Raw genomic sequence first — 18,750 nt, 5'->3', positions numbered from 1 at the left:
AAGATCTGGAGTGATACCCCAAGAGCCTTTTGAACTCAGTTACTCAGCCAGTTACCTCACAGCAAGAGCAAAACATCACCATTTATCCTTTGTTCAATACAACAAATTAAGTTCAGTGCAGACTCTGTGTGAAAAGAAGAAAACAGAAAAAGCATTGCACAACCTCCTCCCCTCTTGTGTTTTGACAGCAGGAAGCGAAACGGACGATCCAGCCATGAAATCTCCTCCTTCCACCATCCTGAAGAACTATGTCATTGTGGGTTCCTCCCAAATCTCAGGACAAGCTGCCCTCTTCCACCCCTCTGGCCAGAAAAGCTGCGAGCCCCATGGCAGAGGCCAGGTAACAACGCCCACCGGTTCCCCTCACCTGGCTGCCGTTCATCTGCCTTTACCTCCCAGCAGAGTCATTGAAGAACTCCACAGGGCTCTGGCCACCAAACACCGGCAGGACAGGTACCTACAGCCTGCAGGCACAGGGCTGCATGAGGACACTCATCCCACCACTTCATTTCTCTTGGAAAATGTTCCTATCCTGTTGTTGGTGTTTTAATTGCTGCTACAGCTTGGGTTTGCCTTCCTTGTGGTGTCACTGCTTGGAACAAACATCTTTAAAGTGCTTCATTTGGCAGCTATTTCATTGTATGTTCTTCCTTTGTAAAGAGGCTGCTGTGGTGCAGAAGTATGTTTTCAAACAGGTAGAATCAGGTGATAGTCCTTGATCTACTGCAAAAGAAAATCTTCCCCACAAGATACCAAGTTAGAGTAGCAAAGGCACTGCTCCAAGTACTCCACAATGAGAAATGCTGTAATTTCTGTGTCTCTTGGCTGACACAGCAGCACATTCAAGATCCATTTTTAATACAAATGTTTTCGTGGGAGTACACTGGGTGCTGTATCTGGGTTTCATTAGAAGCCCTCCTGTGTATCAGAGGAGGACAGAACTAACCTTTGCCATCCCAGAGCTTTGGAGTGAAGTTGGCAGCATTTCTCAGTTCCCTAAAAGTACTGCCCCAGGGAACAGATTCACATGATGTCATTTCCAGGCCCTGTTAAACCTTTGTCATGATCATACAATATCATATGAATGGTCATATTTCATGCCATGCATGTTTTACATTAGAAGGATGTGTTGTTGTGGGGTTTTTAATCACTACAGTGTATCTTGTGACCATGTATCAAAGAAAACCATTATTCACCACCCCTCCATGTCTTATTTTAATGGCAGAGGCAGGAAAGTAGATCCACATTAGCCATTCTCAACTTGAAAATGCCACCCCATGTTGGTCCATGCTGAACTCCCTGCCCTGCCCTTTACGAGCTACAGGATGTTTTTCTCATTCTCATGTAAGTTTCTACGGCAGCAATAAAACAATGTTTGTAAAATCTGGGCTGTGCATCTTCCACCCATAGCTTCCATGGAAGAGAAAGCAAAGGCTCTCCAAAAAAAAGGGTGGATGTCCGTCCCTCAAGAACATCGAGCATGGAGCGCAACAAAGAGAAGGAGAACTCGCTGAGTTATGGCAGTGACTCAGAAAACAAGAGGAACTCAGTTAAAGAGTCAGATGAGAACAAAGAAAACATGATCATGAACTCAGAGCTCAAGGAAGAGTCTGTTTTCTATCAGGATGAAGAAGTTCTGAACGACTCTGTTATTTCTGGTAAGCAAAGTCACTGTATTGCAAAGATACATTCCCACAACCAAGGGCATGCTCTAAAGGCAGCAGAAAATGTTGGGAAGGGTAAATTCCTCTACTGTTACATCAGCTTTTTGAAGGCACCCTGGTGAAAAGGTGAAGTTAAATTGGAGTCACAGTGACTGTGACTGAGCTGTATCACTGTGCTTTACCCTCTCAGTTACTGCTGCACCCTGGGCTGCTCTGTATGAGCAGCAGCACTCCCAGAAATCCCCCTGGGAGCAGCCAGAGCTTTCTGTACACCCAGTGCCAGCGCTGCTGTGTTCTGCAATTTCAGGACTATTTTTCCACGCAGTGATGGTACATGGAAAAGTGATAGAGACCAATCAATCCAGGAAGGATAAACACATAGAGAAAATATCTTAAAGAATAAAGTTTCTCTCCATCTGGTCCATTTTACCCCTTCTTGAGACATATGGGGAATGCATTTTATAATCCTGTGCAATTATTTAAGTGAGCTTTGGCAAAATAATCAGCTCTCATTAGAAAATTTGTCATTCAAGCTTTTTAATGTTTTCCATGTTAGCAAGACAGATTAAATCTGAAATGAATCCTTCACTGTCTTCATGAATGCATTAAAAGAAGTCAGGCAGAGAACAATTTATAAAAAAAATTGTTATAGCAGATGAAAGATGAATTCTAAAAGGTGTCTTTGAAAGCATGAGCCTGTAGACAGGACATGAGTTCTGCTGCTGTGTCTTAAGACACCAAGTAACAGAACAGACTCGGGAGGTAAGGAGTCTAATTGCTGTGCATTTAAGAATAGCTTAAAACACAACAAACACCTTTTAAGTTCTACTTTTTCTGGCTGTGTGTGTAAAAGTGGCCTCTTTTGATAAAAATTCTAAGAGCTAGAGGCAGCCAGGCAAGAAAAATACATTATCCCCAACAAGCAAACCCAAATCTGAATATTTAACTGTTGAAGGTGAATCTCTCTATATTTAACAAATAATTATTCATTGTTATGATGGTTATTATACAAGTGGTTATTATACAAGTTTCAGTGATATCTAGAAGCAGCTCTGGGCTTTCCACAATAAGTGGTCAAGTTTTGGAAAATTCCTGCAGTTGAAGAACAGTGCTGGTGTACTGGGGATGGTTGATGCCACCTGAGAAAACCAGAGCTGCTTTAAAGATATTTGGGCATTATTGTGGCTGCAACAACACTGCTGCTTGGCACAGAGGATGCTGAGCTTTGACTGATGTCCCAGAGCAAGCTGGGACATTCCCAAGGCATTTCTGGTGTGGAGGCACTGCTGGTGCCAGTGTTCCCAGGGACAGCACCAGAACAATTCCCTAAACATCTCCAGATTCTTTCTGGTTTGAAGAGATCTGGGCTGGTTTCCAAGTCAGGGAGTAAAACTATCCATTAATGCTGAGCTGCTTCACAATCCCTGTCCTGCCTTAGCAGTCACCTGCTCTGCCACTGCCACCACCACAGCGCACAGTGCCACAGCCCTGGGGCTACAGGGAGGTACAGACACGTCATAAGTCTGGAAAAAGTGAGGAATTATGCCTTGGTTTTCTATTCCTACTCAATAAATCATTATTTGAAACCTCTGAAAACACAAGGCAAGATGAGCTTAAAAAACACCATTACCAGAACATAGCCCACAACTGATAACTGGTGCAATCAAGGTCTGTCCAGCATCAGGCAGTGTTAGGATTTGCTATTTGATTGATAAAACAGTGAATATGATATAAAGAACAGTAAACAGACAAGAAATTAATTGTAATGATCTGACTGAATTGAAACAGGGAGTTTTTACAGGAACCTGGAGCCTGAACGTGAAAAGGGTGTGAATTTCCCAAGCATTTCTTGTTGACCTAGCTGAGGTGTGATAAATCACGAAACAATCCAGCCTGAGATAGATGTTCAGGGGCAGACTGGCTCTGAATGTGCCCGACTGACTAAGAAAAATAACCCTTAGAAAAAGAATACTTAAATAAGGGTGTTTGCAGGTTCAGTTTCTACTGAGGTAGTGATCAGGAAGGAATTTGCCTCAGGATACTGAAAGTGGATGTGGAGAAGAACAGCTTGGGGCTTTCTCTTTGCTCTCTACTTTTGTTTTATTCATGTGCACTTATTTTCTCTTAATATATAGATTTTGCATGTATACTTGCATTTTAACCTGTTCTGGTAAATGATGTTTCATTAAGAACAGTCCACCTTTGATTGACAGAGGGAGCTGACACTGTTAATAAGAATTTTGACCCCACTTCCTTTAAAGTCAATGACAGAAATCCTACAGATTATATTGCTTTTCATGCCCCCAGGGTGCCCTGCCCTGGACACTCTGCATGGCTAATGCTGCAGCTCCCATGGACACAGAAACCTCCTGACACGGCCAAACTCCTCCTATGACCTCTCTAAAACACTCAGGTGAAACTGGGAACGTGTGCAGGGATTCCCAGGAGTTTTCTAGCCCCGAATGTCCCTCAGATTATTTCCAGCAGGAATTCTGTTGGTTCCTCTGCACCCACTCCCAGTGTGGTGAGAAACCCTGTCAGAGTCCCAAGTCTGTGGCTTTGTGAGCCAAATGCTCCTGATGGAGTCAGATATTCAGTTAGCAGAAGGCTCTGTGTGGCAGCAGCCAAATCATTTCACTTCCCTTCCCATCTGTTAAATGTATATCTGCTATTTCAGACAGGGCTGTGTGGTTTAATTTAATTAATGCTTGCAACAGACTGTGAGAGCATTTCAAGGAAGGTGCTAAATAAGGGCACAGCTTTTTAGGCTCCAGAAAAGGGGTTTTGAGCTGATTATGGTTTCTGAAAAGTTTAACTTTAGATCAATGCAACTACCAAGAGATTTTTCACTGCTCACACAGGGAGCAGTGAAAATTACTCTACTCCACTCTTTCCAACAGGTAAATGTGGGACGGAGGCTATATAGACTCCTCCCTCTGCATAAAGAAATTTGAGATCAGTAGTGATAATAAAAAAGGAGGTCCATAGATCCCTAACAAATAAAACCCCAGTATTTGAGAATGAGAACCTATTTAGGATTTAGAATCTTGCCAACCTCCAGAGCATCCTTTAAAAAATAGACTTTAATCCTATCTCAAATGCCAAACAAAAATACCAATTAAATGTCATTTTCTTTAAAGATGAGGTGACCTTCTCTCGAAAAGGTGAGGCATTAAATTTAAAAAAACCCAAACCCTTTAAAGCAAAAAGGAACCAAAACAAATTAACCTCCTATTTCACACCATGCTCCCAAGATGAAACAAAGATTTAACTGCAGTTCTTGCATGCCCTGAGGAATATTTTCCCTCTGCATTTGCAGGGGTTTTGTGTCTGAGCCCTGCTCAGCTGCAGTGCTGCTTTCTGACATTAATATGTACAAATGCTCCTTGCACAGCAGCACACAGATCACTGTCACTCTGGGCCATTCCTCTCTCCAGAAGTTCCTGTTCCATCCCCAGGAGCTGCCTTTCTAATAACTTTCCTTTCAATGCATGTCCCAGGTACTTTGCCAAGAAAATGCAAGAAAGAGCTGCTGGCAGTAAAGCTACGGAACAGACCAAGTAAGCAGGAGCTGGAAGACAGGAATATTTTCCCAAGGAGAACAGATGAGGAAAGACAGGAAATCCGGCAGCAAATTGAAATGAAACTCTCAAAGTAAGTGTTGTGAATGAGAACAGGGAGGAGCCTCCCTTTACAATGGAGCATCCTCTGGGCCCTGTAGAGGCACTGCCACCCACCCCCAGCTCCATTGCCTGCTGGGAACCATCCACAAACCAATACAGCACATTTTCAGCTGTCAATCAGCCACTGGAGAGAAAAATCTTAACTCTCTCTTCAGTCAGGATTGCCTTGATTTCACGGGAAAACAAGACAGAAGTCAATTTGGGAGACAAAATCCTGCCAAATCTACCTGCAGCTCTGCTGCTGCAATCAAGATTTGGAGGTCCTCCAGAAAACCCAGTGCTTTAACAAAAATAGTAGTATAATTTTTATCAAGCAGATTTGGCTTTTTCAGCTCAAGCTGAATGTGAGCATAAAGGCAATTGTTAGAGCTGCACATTTACTTGCCCAAGGGAAAGCTGCTGCACTGGTGCCTTAAGGCAGCAGCAGCATTGCCCTCACCTGGGGAAGGTGTGAGTCCAGCTGCAGGCACAGCAGGGATGCTCTGGTTTGATCAGTAACCAGGGCAACAGGGGAGAGCTGTGAGAGAAACAGCATCACTGTGGTGTGCAGCCTGAAGCAAAGGCTGAAGGTAACTGGGAGGCTCAGGCTGCACCATTTGGGTTTTGTGTGTGCTTTTTTAAGGGCTGCATTTGGATATCTGCAAACATGAATATTTTAGAGGAGACAAAGTGGATTGTTAAATAATCTGTGCAGTGCTGCCCACACAGGGACAGCGAGCACTGCTCACCGCCAAAATGCTTGGAAACAAATTGGGAAACATGAACAGAAATTCATTTTCAAGGCTTATTAAATATTAAATATCTCAAGCCTCTCCTGAAAGAAACGTTTATTGATATTTAGACTAACTCATTCATGTGCATGCTTTTGATTAGACTTTACCTCTGGGGACAGGGAATGAGAACAAATGTGTGGATCAGAGCACAAGTCCTAATGGACCAGAGTTTATGGAGGAGAACATCTCTGCCTTCACCACTCCTGCCCTCAGCTAAGGAACAAGCTGCTGAGGGAACACAGAGGAGGTTCTGGGTGCCCTTCACGGTGCCCCTGCAACAGCAGAGATGGAGTTATTGTCCCTCCAGGCTCAGTGACTGCACAGCAGCACTTTGCACCCAAAGGGGAGCAGTGCTTTGTGCCAGGGGCTGCACAACTCGTGCAGGTGACAGACCCTGCCACAGAAAACATGTACATCCAGACAAGCAGAAAAGATCCCCTACAATGCACATTGAATTCCAAGAGTTGCAGGCAGAGCAGATCAGAGGTGTTTGTTCCATTAACACCCATCACTTCAGGAAGCAAAGATGGGTCTTGATCACCCTGACCTTACAAGCTTTGTGCATGTACTTCAGGGGAATATTTCACATTGCACCCAACTATCATTAATTCCATTATTTTGGCCATTTGATAACTCATGAGATCTCTTCATATATCAAGAGCCTAATTTGATTGCTTTAAAATACACAAAAAATGGCTTCCACCCTACTGCATCCCTAAAACCAATTCAAGCATCACAAACTATTCACTGAATGAGAAGATTGTCATACCCAGCCCCATCTCCTATTGCTGAAATGATTACAAGGTCACATCTCTTTTCAGCCCTGCCTGACTTCTCTTAGTCTGAAAGGTCTGATGAAATTGCAGCTTCAGTTGCTGTAACTACAGCCTTTATCTCTTTATTTTCATTTGCCATTTGTCTTGCTTAATAATGAGCCTAAAGAAATGCAGCGAGGGATGCATCCCTAGAGACAAATGCCAGTACAAGGACTTGCAGAGGACACTGCTGGACAGGTGACAGGGACTGGCCACCACCAGGAGGCAGGAAATTTGCTGTGTGTAGGTGAATGCAGCTAAGGGAGCCTCCCCTGCCTGCTGTGATCTCAGGCAGCAATCTGGGGTGCAGCCCATCAGTGTCACTGGTGATGTCTAGAGGATGGCTAAAAGCCATCTTTGTTCCAAGTGTTGGAAGTCAGGCCTTAATTTGGTTCCTTCTTCCTGGAATGTGGAGGATTGAGCGCATTTCGGGGAACAGACGGCACGGAGATTGCTGGAATAGCCAGGAAAAAAGGCAAAACAGATTGGGAGCAGTCTCCCACACAACTTCCAGCACATATGTGCTGGCAGAGTTCAGCTCAGCTCTTAACTCATCCACCAGAATAGAACACGACTGTGCAAACAAGCTCAGGTGGTGGATGAATGCAGGAAAATATTTACAACACCAGGAAAAGCAAGTGGGTGTCCAAAAAACCCAAAGGCCAACCAACAAAGTAAAAGTGAATTGTGGCAAAGGCCAAAGAGCCAAAGCCCTAGAGGATATCCCTTTGGAGTTTCTGATTAGGACTCACCTCACAAAACCCAGGCCACCCCAGAGCCCACACTCGGAGCAGAGCCTGGCTGTGGTGTGGAAATGAAACCAAACTGGGAAGAGTGAAATTCTTGGATGAGCTTTTGAGGTGTTTGCACTCATTCATTTCACTGGTACTTGTACAGCACAGTCTCTGTGTGACAACCTGGAGGTTTGTAGCTAAGGAAGGCCGTGCTGGGGTGGGAAGTGCTGCCTGGGAGATGGGATCCAGTAGAAATGTCTGTTCTCTCCAGGGCTTTGCCACTACCTGTGCAGAAAAGAGCAGCACTGCTGCTGCAATAGCAACACTTAGATAACAGCAAATCCACATGTACCATCAGGATATAGATCTGTGTTTAGCACAAAGAATGATCTGTGGGCAGATCAGCAAGTAGTTATTCAATGGCTGACTGCATAAGAATGGCACATAACCAGGCAGTTGTTAACAGGGTCGATATTTTTCAGCACAGTTGCAGGGGTTTGATGATCTCTAATCTCTCTAGCAAACTGCCTCAGCCCCACAGCTAACAGAGCCTCACTCTGTACTCTGGAGGGAAGGATGTACTGACATAGATAATGTGCAAAATACACCAAATAATGGTGTTTATATAGCTTTAAAAATGGGGAGACAAAAGAAGAGCATCTTCTCAAAACCACTGTATTATTTAAGTGGATCTGGTTGTAACACATTTCAGCAGCAGCTGTGAACCTGCTGAGAAAAGCTACTCTGCTATCACTCTGATGGGTGTTTATGAAGTCAAAGCTAAAACCCCTATTTTCCTTCACCTTCCCATTCATTCCATCTCAAAAGAGAGATTGGGAAATTCTGTATTTTGAGACAAATTCTACTTTTACAGCAGTGCAAATCTACCGACTTCAGAATTATTATTGACTGACAGCGGCATGAGGAGAGATTCCAGGATTCATTTATGTGCATCACTGCTTTTGAAAAGTGTATTTCCTGTATTTTGTGCTCCCAGCCAATTTAATCTACCACTTGTTGCCGTGGAAACGTGGACTTTCCTCTCCTCCTCCCTCCAAAATGGCAGTATTCCAGTTTTCCCTATGCTGTAGTGCTTCTCTAATCCATGCATGCCCAGTGCCCCAGAGCATGGTGAACTCTTGGAATACTCTACTGTGCACTAGGCACAGGGCGCCCTCCAGGTCTTGGTTCCATTATTGTGTGTTCAGAGCACAGATAATAAGCCCTCGATGGAATTCAGTGAATCGAGAGCTCTTCGTGTCACGAGGCAGAAAAGACATTTGCAAGAGGATTGCTTGCAGTATCTGCTTCCTGTCTCACAGACACACTTTGTTCTAGAAGGGGTTTCAGCTGAAACCTGGGGGAGTGAAACACTTGCTAGACTGAAGGGTGACTCAGGAAAAGGTTGTTTAATTAAATTTGATATCTGGCTGTTTAGAAAGTTGATGTTTGAAGTGCCTGGGTGGCTTGTGCTTCTTGAGAATGTAACCATGGTTAAAGACACTCCAGTATAACTCAATGTCTCAATGAAAATACAAATTCCTTGAAAAGATTATACTTGTAATATTCACTTTGTGTACTGCTTCACCTGCTCTGGTATTTGTACAAGTACAGATGATGCATGAAGTGGCACTTAGAATATGATGGGGACAGGAATTAAATACAGAAATGTGGGCAGAGGAGGCAGACAGGAAGAACAAAGGGTTTTTGCACACAGAGAGGAGCCAAAACTTGAGCACCTAAAGCTGATCTTTACCACAGTGAAAACACTGGCTCAGGGAAGTGGATGATGCTGGACCAAGGTTTCCTGGCAACAAGAAATGAAGAGGAGGCCTCTTTATTCAGTTGTTACCACATCTGGAATCTGTAGGTGTGGCGCTGCCCTGAGGTTCCTGGAGAAGCATTTTTGAGTTGATTCACCCAGGAACTGCAGATGTAGCCAAAAGCACACCCAGATGAGACCCTGGTTTGTCCCTCAGGTAACAGAGTGTGAAGTTCACAGTGCTGCTGGAGACAGAACAATACCAAGCAAAAAGCACTTCAGACTGGCAGTCTAAAAGCAAAACAGCACCACAGCTCAGCACAGAGCACTCACAAAGACAGTTTCACCTACTGACAGCACAAAAGCTGTGCCATGTTTCCCAAGGACAGCACATCCAGTGCCACTTCTCCACAGAAATGTCTCAGGGCAGCTTTGCTCACTGAAAAGCCATCAGCCCTTCAGACTGTGACACTCAGCAGGGAGCTGGGCTGAATGCACAGAACTTTGGGGAACATTTTGTTTAGATTGACCAAAAAAAGTGGTTAGTGGGTACATGTACAGACTACTTGTAGTCCTAATGCAGAAGTTTAGGAGATGCTGAACTGAGCTAAGCTCACCTGGGGATTAGCAAGGTTTTTCTGATGAATCTCCAGCTGTGCTCCAACTCCTGGTCACTGGACTAAAAACCAGGGAACTGCCCTAATTTCAGAAGGCTGGGAAGACTTGACACAGATTCATTCCAGAGACAGAAAGACGAGGGGGGGCAGATACAAAGAACAGATCAGCTGTCAGCACTAATTGGCTGTGTACAATTTAATGCATTTCAGGAACCATCCAGGTAAGCATCTCGCTGATGCTAAAAATAACTTCAGCAAGCTCAGCGTGGGTGTGTGTGCAAGGCTCAGCCTCTCACACCAGACAGGAGCTAAATATAGAGCCACAATTGAATTCTGTGGGTGTGGGGAGCCAAGGGAGTCTCCTGTCTCCTCACTCTGCTCCAGCAAGATGTGATGCAGCTGCTGTCAGACCTGCTCATGGCTGCAGGATTTTATTAGGAGTGTGCACAGCACCCATGTGCTCAGTGAGGATTTGGGGTTTTTTTAATGGTTTGCCCCTTTGCAGTTATGGCCTCTGCTTTTCAGGCTAATAGAAAAGAAAGATGTTGTGAGGGATGGAGGGGGGAGCAGTAGGAAGAATGAAGGAGGTGCAAGTGAAGCTGAGATTTTCTTTTTGATGCTGCCTCCAGGATTAAGAAGTCCAGATTCCAAGGCTGGAATATTCCCTATGCTCTTCCTTGGTGCCAGGCAGTGGCACACAGCTGGAAACCCTGCTGTGAACACAGTGACAGACAGCACTGGCCTGGTCAAGGGGCTGGGCGTTAGTGCCTGCTGCCAGAGTTCCTGAGGCAGCCTTCAAGGGTAAAAATGAGGAGGAAAGGGAGAAGACTCAAGTGTCATTAAGGTCTCTGAGCAATGAGTAAGTTCAGCCTCCTGTTCATATGGCTTGTGAAGTCCAGGGGAGATGTAGTGCAGTTCAAATAGAGCATTAGAGAGGGTTCAAGTGCATCTGTACATGCTGTACCTTGACAACGCTGGCCTCTTGTCTAATGGCTGAGAAAGGTTTGTTCCCTTGCAGGTATTAAACTCCAAGAATAGAACCAAACTCAGTAACACCAATCCCTTGGTCAGGTTTACTTGCCAAGCTCCCCAAGTGTGTGATCATACCAGGCCCTCTGGACAGCAGCTCTTGAAGCAGAGATGCTTCCTTGCTTCAGCAGCACTTGTACAATTAATAATGGAGCACCCAGTCAGCTCAGGGCAAAAGCCTTGATCTGCAGCTGAACCAGAATGAGCAATTTGCTGTCTCAGACCAGCCCACAGCTGGTCTGGCAAGAATTTTTGAACACATTAATTCACTTATAAAGGTTGAACCACGGTTGCATTTGTCCAGGGTTATTTCCTGGTTTGAGCACAAGCACACGACCCAGAGGTGCTCCCAGGGTAGGCCTGTATTGCTGAGGATTCAGCATCCACCTCCTGCTGAAAATGGGGAGTATTTGTGCAAACATGAGGCAATGTCACTGCAGAGGCTGTAAATTCTGCCGGGCAACAACATGAAGTTCCAAATTCCCAGGGCACAGCTGATTAAAGATTGTCTTCTGAGAAGACACTATCTCCTTCCACTGCTCTATTCTACTTGCCTGGCTCCAGTGCTGGGAATTCCTAATCAAATCTGTTTTCCACAGCACAGTGAAGGCAAGGGCAGCAGGTCAGAGCACAGCAGGCAAGAGAAGAGCAGAGCAGCAGGTGGAAACACAGATAGGAATATACAGAGCTTTTTCTGGGACACAGAGTCAATTCCTCGAATAGATCTGACATAAGTGGCACAAGTGAAACTAGAAATAAAAAAATCAGAGCGCAGAAAGCTGTAAGTATCACAGAGCAGTATAATCACATAAATAAACTTGCAGAAAAACTGCTTAAGCAAGTGTCATTGAATAAGGAAAAAGCCTTTTTTGGGAAGAAAACAGTGCACTTGTTTTGCCCTGCCAACCCACCCACTACCAGCAGCTCATGCTCAGCTGAGATCCCTTCCCAGAAATTGGGCACCTCCCCACGCCTGAAGATCTGGGCTCAACCCCTGTGGTGAGACAAGCAGTCATAAAGCAAAAAGGAAATGCATAAAATGCCAGTAATGCTCTGTAATGCTTCACCTTACACTGGATTATGATTCAGGTCCTTGAGCTTGTGTGGGTCTGCAGTAAAAGTAATTACAGAAAGAAATTACTTTAATTTAATTTGCAGAGCTTAATCGATAGAGACCAAAGTAAGCTTCTCTGGTTGTCACAGTGATTTGTGCTGTTGTGGGATGAAAAGCTGACCAGAACAAGGTGCTGTAACACTTGTGAGCTCCTGATAACCCAGGGGTTGGGCAGGGAGGGATTCAGGCACTCACAATACCAGCCCTCACTTTGTATAAGCATGGTCACTGTGTCACTGAGAGGATTTAGGATTATGGTTTTTTGGGTTAGATCTATTAATGAAATTCAGGAAAAATGTTTTCTACACTTAAAGCCAAGCACTTACTTCACTTAGTTGGAACAGAAGCCAGATGGGATGGACAGTGTGTATCTGAAAGGCTGTGAACTGTATAAGCACAGTCTCAGACAGAAAGGGGTTTGGCTGCTTTTTTTTTAACACATCCATTTCAGATGTGCTACTTCAAAGCATTTGAGAACAAAGAGAGGGGTAAAGTTTGGATGTTGTGTTGGTTCTCCTCCCACTTGCCTTTTAAATTTATAAAGCCAAATTTTCAAATTTTAAAAAGAGGGGTAAAGAGATTTTTAAAAATTTTTAAATTTTTAAAGAGGGGGGTAAAGTTGGAGGTTCTCCTCCCACTTGCCTTTTAAACCTAACCAAATTTATAGGCAGACTGGATGTCAATGAGTGTCACCATGACTGTTGCAGTGGATTGCCTGCAGAATACCTAAATGGTCACTTCTCCCCCAAAATCTGAAATGTGGCTTGGTTTGGAGAAGAAAAAGCTCCTTAATGTGCAGAGCCACAGCTGCACACACTGTCCCTGGGGCACAGCACTGAGTTATCCCTGTTTTATGGGGAGGGTTCTCAGATGAATCACCTGTGCTTTCCCATGAAGAACTTGATCATATTTTTGGGCTCTCTTCCAAGAAAACTGTGCCTCAGCACATGTGATCCAAGGAAACTGTAATTCATACCCTGCAGTTTCTGGTTCACCAGATTTTGTGAGTTACTACAGTTCCCTCCTCCTGCAGCTCTGAGCACAACTTCTGTAGCCTGGTTCATTCAGGATCTCAATTCCTCCAGGAATCACAGGCTTGGGCTTGCTGCTTTCATATGGAAAACTGGGTCAGTCTAGCACAGTTCCTGTGTTTTTGAAATAACTTCAGAGAAGGAGAGGGGGGAGAAAAATGAAAGAAATAAATATTTAGAAAACAGGAAGTGGGGGAAGGAGAGAAAATAGGTCAGAACAGAAGGTCACTGATTTTCCTCAATAGATGAAGTGCAATTGTATCAATTATTAAAGCATGGCTCTAGCCAAGTCTGATTCCATTGCCTGTGCCCAGCTGGAAAGCTGCAGCTGGATAACCAGGTCTTGGGAGATACTTCAGTCAGCCAGAGTACTGCAAGCTTCCTTCAGTATCTGTTTTTCAGGATAATTAACTCATCCAAGTACCCAGCACACTTCCTTGACCTCCCCAGACTCTGGAGAGTGTTTTTTTTTTTCTGGAAAACACTCTTATTTTCTATCTTTTCCTTTAGCTCTCACATAGAAAACACCAGAAAACAAACAAACAAACCCAAGCACTCACAGGTTTATCAATCCTTGCTCATGGTTTTATCTAGTGAAATTAAGAAGAAATTGACCACACCTTTGGAGCTTGAGGACCTCCTCCTGTTGAAAGTCCACTTATGCAGAGGACATCAAGGCAACTGGGAAACAAGAACCAGCAAGCTGACAAAATCTGAGTCTTAAATCACATTAGAAACAGGTACTGCAATCTAGCTAGTCCATTGTTCTGCAAAGATGTGTCAGTCACTTTGCTTTCATAAAGCTATGCTGAATACAGGCAAGAAACAAAGAGCAGAATAAAACCTGAGTGCCTCACTGCAGGAAAAAACGTCTCAAAACCAAGACTACATGGCTCACAGATGAACCACCAGTGTCATTTGCTTAAGATGATCATATTCATTAAGCAAATTAAATTCTGAATCAATTAATACTTCATCAGTTTCTCAGAAATTATGTTAAAAAAAATGAAAGCCAGGCCCTCTCAGCAGGCTCTGCAGAAAGCAGCTGGCCTGTTGCACAGAGATCAGCCTAATTTGAGGGTGTCTGCAAAAGCCATATTCTGGCCAGGCTACACTGCAGCCTTGTTAGAATCATCACTGGGAGTGGCTGCAGCACTTCCAAATACCACCCAGCTGGGGAAAAATCCTCCTTCTCAAGAGAAGGTTAAACAAACCAGGACTGATGTGGTAAGGGAAGTTTTATTTATGGGCGTAGTGCAGTTTAACTTACAGAAATCCCTTTATCAGCCTGTTTATACCACGAAGGAAAAGGTAACAGGGAATGAATGGAGTGTGTGGAAAAGCCAAGCTCGTGTCCAGGGGTGATGGGAGCAGGAGGCTCAGGGTCAGCAGGGAGTGCTGGTGGGGAGAGGCCCAGCACTGCAATGCTGGGCCTTGCTGTGCACCAGCTGCAGGGACAGGAGCAGCTGCAAAAGGCAGGGAAATGGCTCTGAGGGAGGTGTGTGCACAGAGCCAGGACCTGTCTGAGCTTGGGAGCCACTGCCAGCTCCCACAGCTCTGCCTGCCCTTCCCCAGCTGCAGCCCCTCCTCAGCAGGGAACAGCTCTGAGGACAATCACGGAGGTGGCACCAGGGGATCCTTTCCTGAGAGCCCTCCCCAAGGTTTTGTGTGGCAGCCTTGAGCTTTGGCAGTGACAGTTCGTGTTGTACCGCAACAAATCATGGCTGTAACTTCCAAACATAACGTCACATAATTGAATTCTTACATTTTATTCAGTTTTCAGAAGATCAGAATATTCTGTTCTATGTGACATTTGCCAGCAAATTCTATTTGGACTTTCGTGACCATAGCTAAACACAGGATCCGAAACAAAGTTAAGGAGGATCCCAGAAGGCTCTGGGGAAGAGGAGGCAGAATATGAGGATGACATTTTAAATCTCAAATCCTGCCTGTATTTTCCTGTAAGTTAGCCTGTCTGCAGCGCTCAGTGTCACAGTGGCATCAAGTGACAAGTCATACTCCTCACCCTGTCCAATTTAAAAAACAAAGGAAAACAGAATTACTGAAATACCACTTGCACAGGGAAGTGAATAAATTCTCAGAGGGGCTGCAAATCTGGTTTTCAGACAAGACAGTTTGCCACATTGTCTTAATCTGTCCAACAGATATAACCACATAGACCAGCTTTGCAGAGCACTGTGAGAGCTGCTGGTGAAAGAACTACAAAACTGATGGTTATTGAGACCAGGGGACTCACACTCCTACAGACTTTTTGGACCACATCTTTGAGCTGTCAGTGGAATTTCTCATTTCACTCCGCACTGAGAGCAGGAACGCTCTTTGTATTGAAAAACCAACAGATAACCTCAAGAGAAATTTTGAAAGAAGCAAAATATTAAAGCAAATAAGAGTGCAGTAAAGAGCAGGGTTCAGAGCCTGCTGCAAACAAAGGCTGGTGTGGCTCTGGCCAGCCAAGGTTGGTGACAGTGTGAGGCCAAGCTGCTGGTCTGACTGTCCTGGAAAATGCTGGGCCAGCAAGAGTGTGTACGAGAGGAACAGAAACTCATGCAGCAGATGGTGAAATGCTGTCTGCAGGCAGGGATCCCCATCCCTGGGAGGCTGTGTGGGTGAGTGACAGGCGAGAACTGGAAGGTGCTGCCTCGCCAGGGGAGCGTTCCCAGCGAGGTTCCTGCAGCCTGGGAGCAGCTGTGCAGCCACACACAGCTCCCAGCAGGGCCTGCCTGTCCCAGCAGCAGCTGCAGCTCCACAAATTGCTGTCATTTATGTTTTTCCTTCAGGGATTACACAGAGTACTTGGAGAGTGCTGCATTTGCCTTGATTTACTTCAGTAATTCAGAAAGCTGCTCCTTGGCATCAAGCCTGACACTAAAAAGGGTTTGCAAAAAGTGTCACACCATGTCCCCTCCTGCCTGGAGCTGCTGCATTAGGAGGGTCACAGCTCCATACCTCCAGCTCTGGGGTAAATCCTCACTGCAAAGCCACTTGCAGAGATTTACTTGTCACCTGCCAGACTTTGCAGATTGCCAAAGGGTCCTTGGTATGCACCTCCAGGTGACAGGGAAGGATGTTCTCCCAACCTCATGGGGAAATTCCCAGCAGCTCACACCCATGGCAAGAAGGGCCACTCTCACATCCTTCTGCATCCAGTGAGGGGGAGGAGGAGAACTGGCACACAGCTGACAGCCCCCACACACCAATACTTTGTCTGTGCTCTGCAAATCCAGCTGTGGTTTCTTCCAGTGACCCAAATCCCACAGCTGCACATTGCAGTGGCATCTGTTGTAGGGGCAACTGTTTATGGATTAAGTGCACAGTACTGCAGGATCTTAGTGCAGCCCTGAGCATCCCAGCTGAGGCCAGGACACACTGAGACACTTCCATCCATGGACAATATCTCTGCTTGTTGCCCTGTGAAACAGAGCTAGAGCTACAGACAGAACTGACATGTCTCCCTGTCACCCTGTCCCTGTCCTCACTGAGTGCCATGGCTGGAATTGCACTCCTGGCTTCCCAGGAAATTGAGTCACGAGCCTACAGACATTTCATTTTGTACAGGGCACAAAGGTGGCTGACAAGGCAGCCCCAGCCTCTCTGGAGGACAGCAGGCACGAACATTGTATTAGGGATTGTTCAGACAGTGAAGAAAAATCTAGCTTTTTTATTTTCTTACCTTTTCCCCCGCTTTTCTTATTTTTTATCATAATCCAGTAAGCACCCAGGAGTACACAACTGTCACTTGGACAGGACAGTCTCAGGTCAGTGGCAGTCCCCACCACTGGGCTGAGATTTGCCTCTGTTGGCTGCGTATTTCAGACTCCCTCCTGCTGCTCATGCAGTTGCTATCAGAGTGGATTTTAGTATCATTTCAGCAGTAGATACCTAGCATTGCTATCAGAGTGGATTTTAGTATCATTTCAGCAGTAGATACCTAGCATTGCTATCAGAGTGGATTTTAGTATCATTTCAGCAGTAGATATGTAGCATTGCTATCAGAGTGGATTTTAGTATCATTTCAGCAGTAGATATGTAGCATTGCTTTTTGCTTTTTTGTTCTGTGGGAACACAGAGCTCCATTCCTATTTCAGGAGAGAAAAGAAAGGGGGGAAAAAAGAAAGAAAATCTCTTGCTTTACAATGGAATGTTATTAACCATTTTCAGTGACCTGCACAATGTGACCAGGTCATACCCAGCACTTGGTTTCTCCTGGAAGACCCTCCAGTACCCACTGCCTGGAGCTCTCCTCAGCCTTCAGCAGAGGAGGGGCACTGGGAGCTGCACCACTCGCTCTGTTATTTGAAGAATCTGTTCTTTCAGCACTTTGCCTTGCTGAGCTATTTTTAGCTTGAAAGTATTCCCCAAACCAGCTCTTTGCCCAGCTGCAAGGCAGAGCAGAAGTGAGAACAAGCTGCTGTTGATGAGAACAGTGCTGCTCACACTGACATTGCTGCTGAACAAGACACCCATCAAACTACAGACAGGGAACATGGCTTTGGCTGAACAACCCATTGCACTTTTGTCACCCAAATAACTAAATATTGTAATTCTATCACAAACAGGACAGATCCACTATCCAGCAGCTCTATTAAACCACAGAGTGGGGAAGCAGGTGGAAGGGAGATGAGGAAGCTGCTGCTCTGAAATAAGCAGTTATTACATTTAAACCCCATGCCAGCATGCTAGTTCTTGCATATTAACTAATAACTCAGATGAAATTTAAAGCTGTTCTTTTATGTTGGTCCCACAATGTGCAACAGCATCCTCCAAGAATCTTTATCTGAGTGTGGAGAGAGGTATGAAAGCAAAAGTCTGCTGAGGGTGGAGGAAGGATGCTCAGCAGCTGCACTGAGCTTTGCAGCAGGGCTTTGAACTGAGCCCTGATCTGCTCCCAGCTGTGCCTGGCCCTTCTTCCTCACACCTTGGGAAATGAGACACCCAAAGGTCAAATGCAGCAGGGCTTTACAGGTGGTGAGAACAGTGCTTACCCTCAAGCCTTCTCTACCTGAGTCCTCTGGCACAGTTAGATCCTGGCTGTGCTGTTGTTTCAGCCCACACAGTGCTCACAGCCCTGTGCAGTAACAGCCCTGTCACAGGGCAGGTCCTTCAGGGACAGTGGGCTGCAATACAAGGGTCATGCTGGGCAAGTGTGTGGTTTCTATTTCTGCTGAAATCTGAACCCTTTGCAGGGCTCCTATCACAGAAATGATAATGATGGACAGCTGTAATTGCCTGGTAGATGAGTGACAACATAATTAACTGAACTCGTGCTGATTTGCAGCTTTGAAAATCCAGACAGAACTAAAGGCCAAACAAATAAATAGCACACGTAATTAAGGCAACATTTAAAGCCTCTGTGTTTATCTGTAGTTTTCTTATTTGGATGCAAAAAATAGTACATGATGGCACAGAGACACAAATATCTGGGAACTTTAAAGAAGGCAACTCACAACATTTACCAGACCAGCTCACCCTTTTCACCCTGCTCTGAGCTGCCTACTTCCAGAGAAGCT

At 45.1% G+C, this 18,750-nt stretch overlaps 1 protein-coding gene across 3 annotated transcripts in view; it reads left to right on the top strand.

The window, feature by feature from the left end:
- PHACTR3 (phosphatase and actin regulator 3) overlaps window positions 1-18,750 on the top strand; it is a 100,141-nt gene that overhangs the window by 65,533 nt on the left and 15,858 nt on the right. For 2 of the 3 annotated variants that reach the window (XM_036395554.2, XM_036395556.2), the window contains exons 6-8: window positions 189-453; window positions 1,411-1,658; window positions 5,165-5,318. In XM_036395554.2, coding sequence (XP_036251447.1) covers window positions 189-453; window positions 1,411-1,658; window positions 5,165-5,318 — 667 coding nt within the window. The remainder of the gene's footprint in view (window positions 1-188; window positions 454-1,410; window positions 1,659-5,164; window positions 5,319-18,750) is intronic. The other variant, XM_036395555.2, reaches the window with a different exon arrangement.

This window comes from Molothrus ater, chromosome 17 (assembly GCF_012460135.2).
Source record: "Molothrus ater isolate BHLD 08-10-18 breed brown headed cowbird chromosome 17, BPBGC_Mater_1.1, whole genome shotgun sequence".
NCBI lineage: Eukaryota > Metazoa > Chordata > Aves > Passeriformes > Icteridae > Molothrus > Molothrus ater.
Note: the sequence above shows the minus strand (reverse complement) of the source record. Positions and strands in the feature narration are given on the sequence as shown.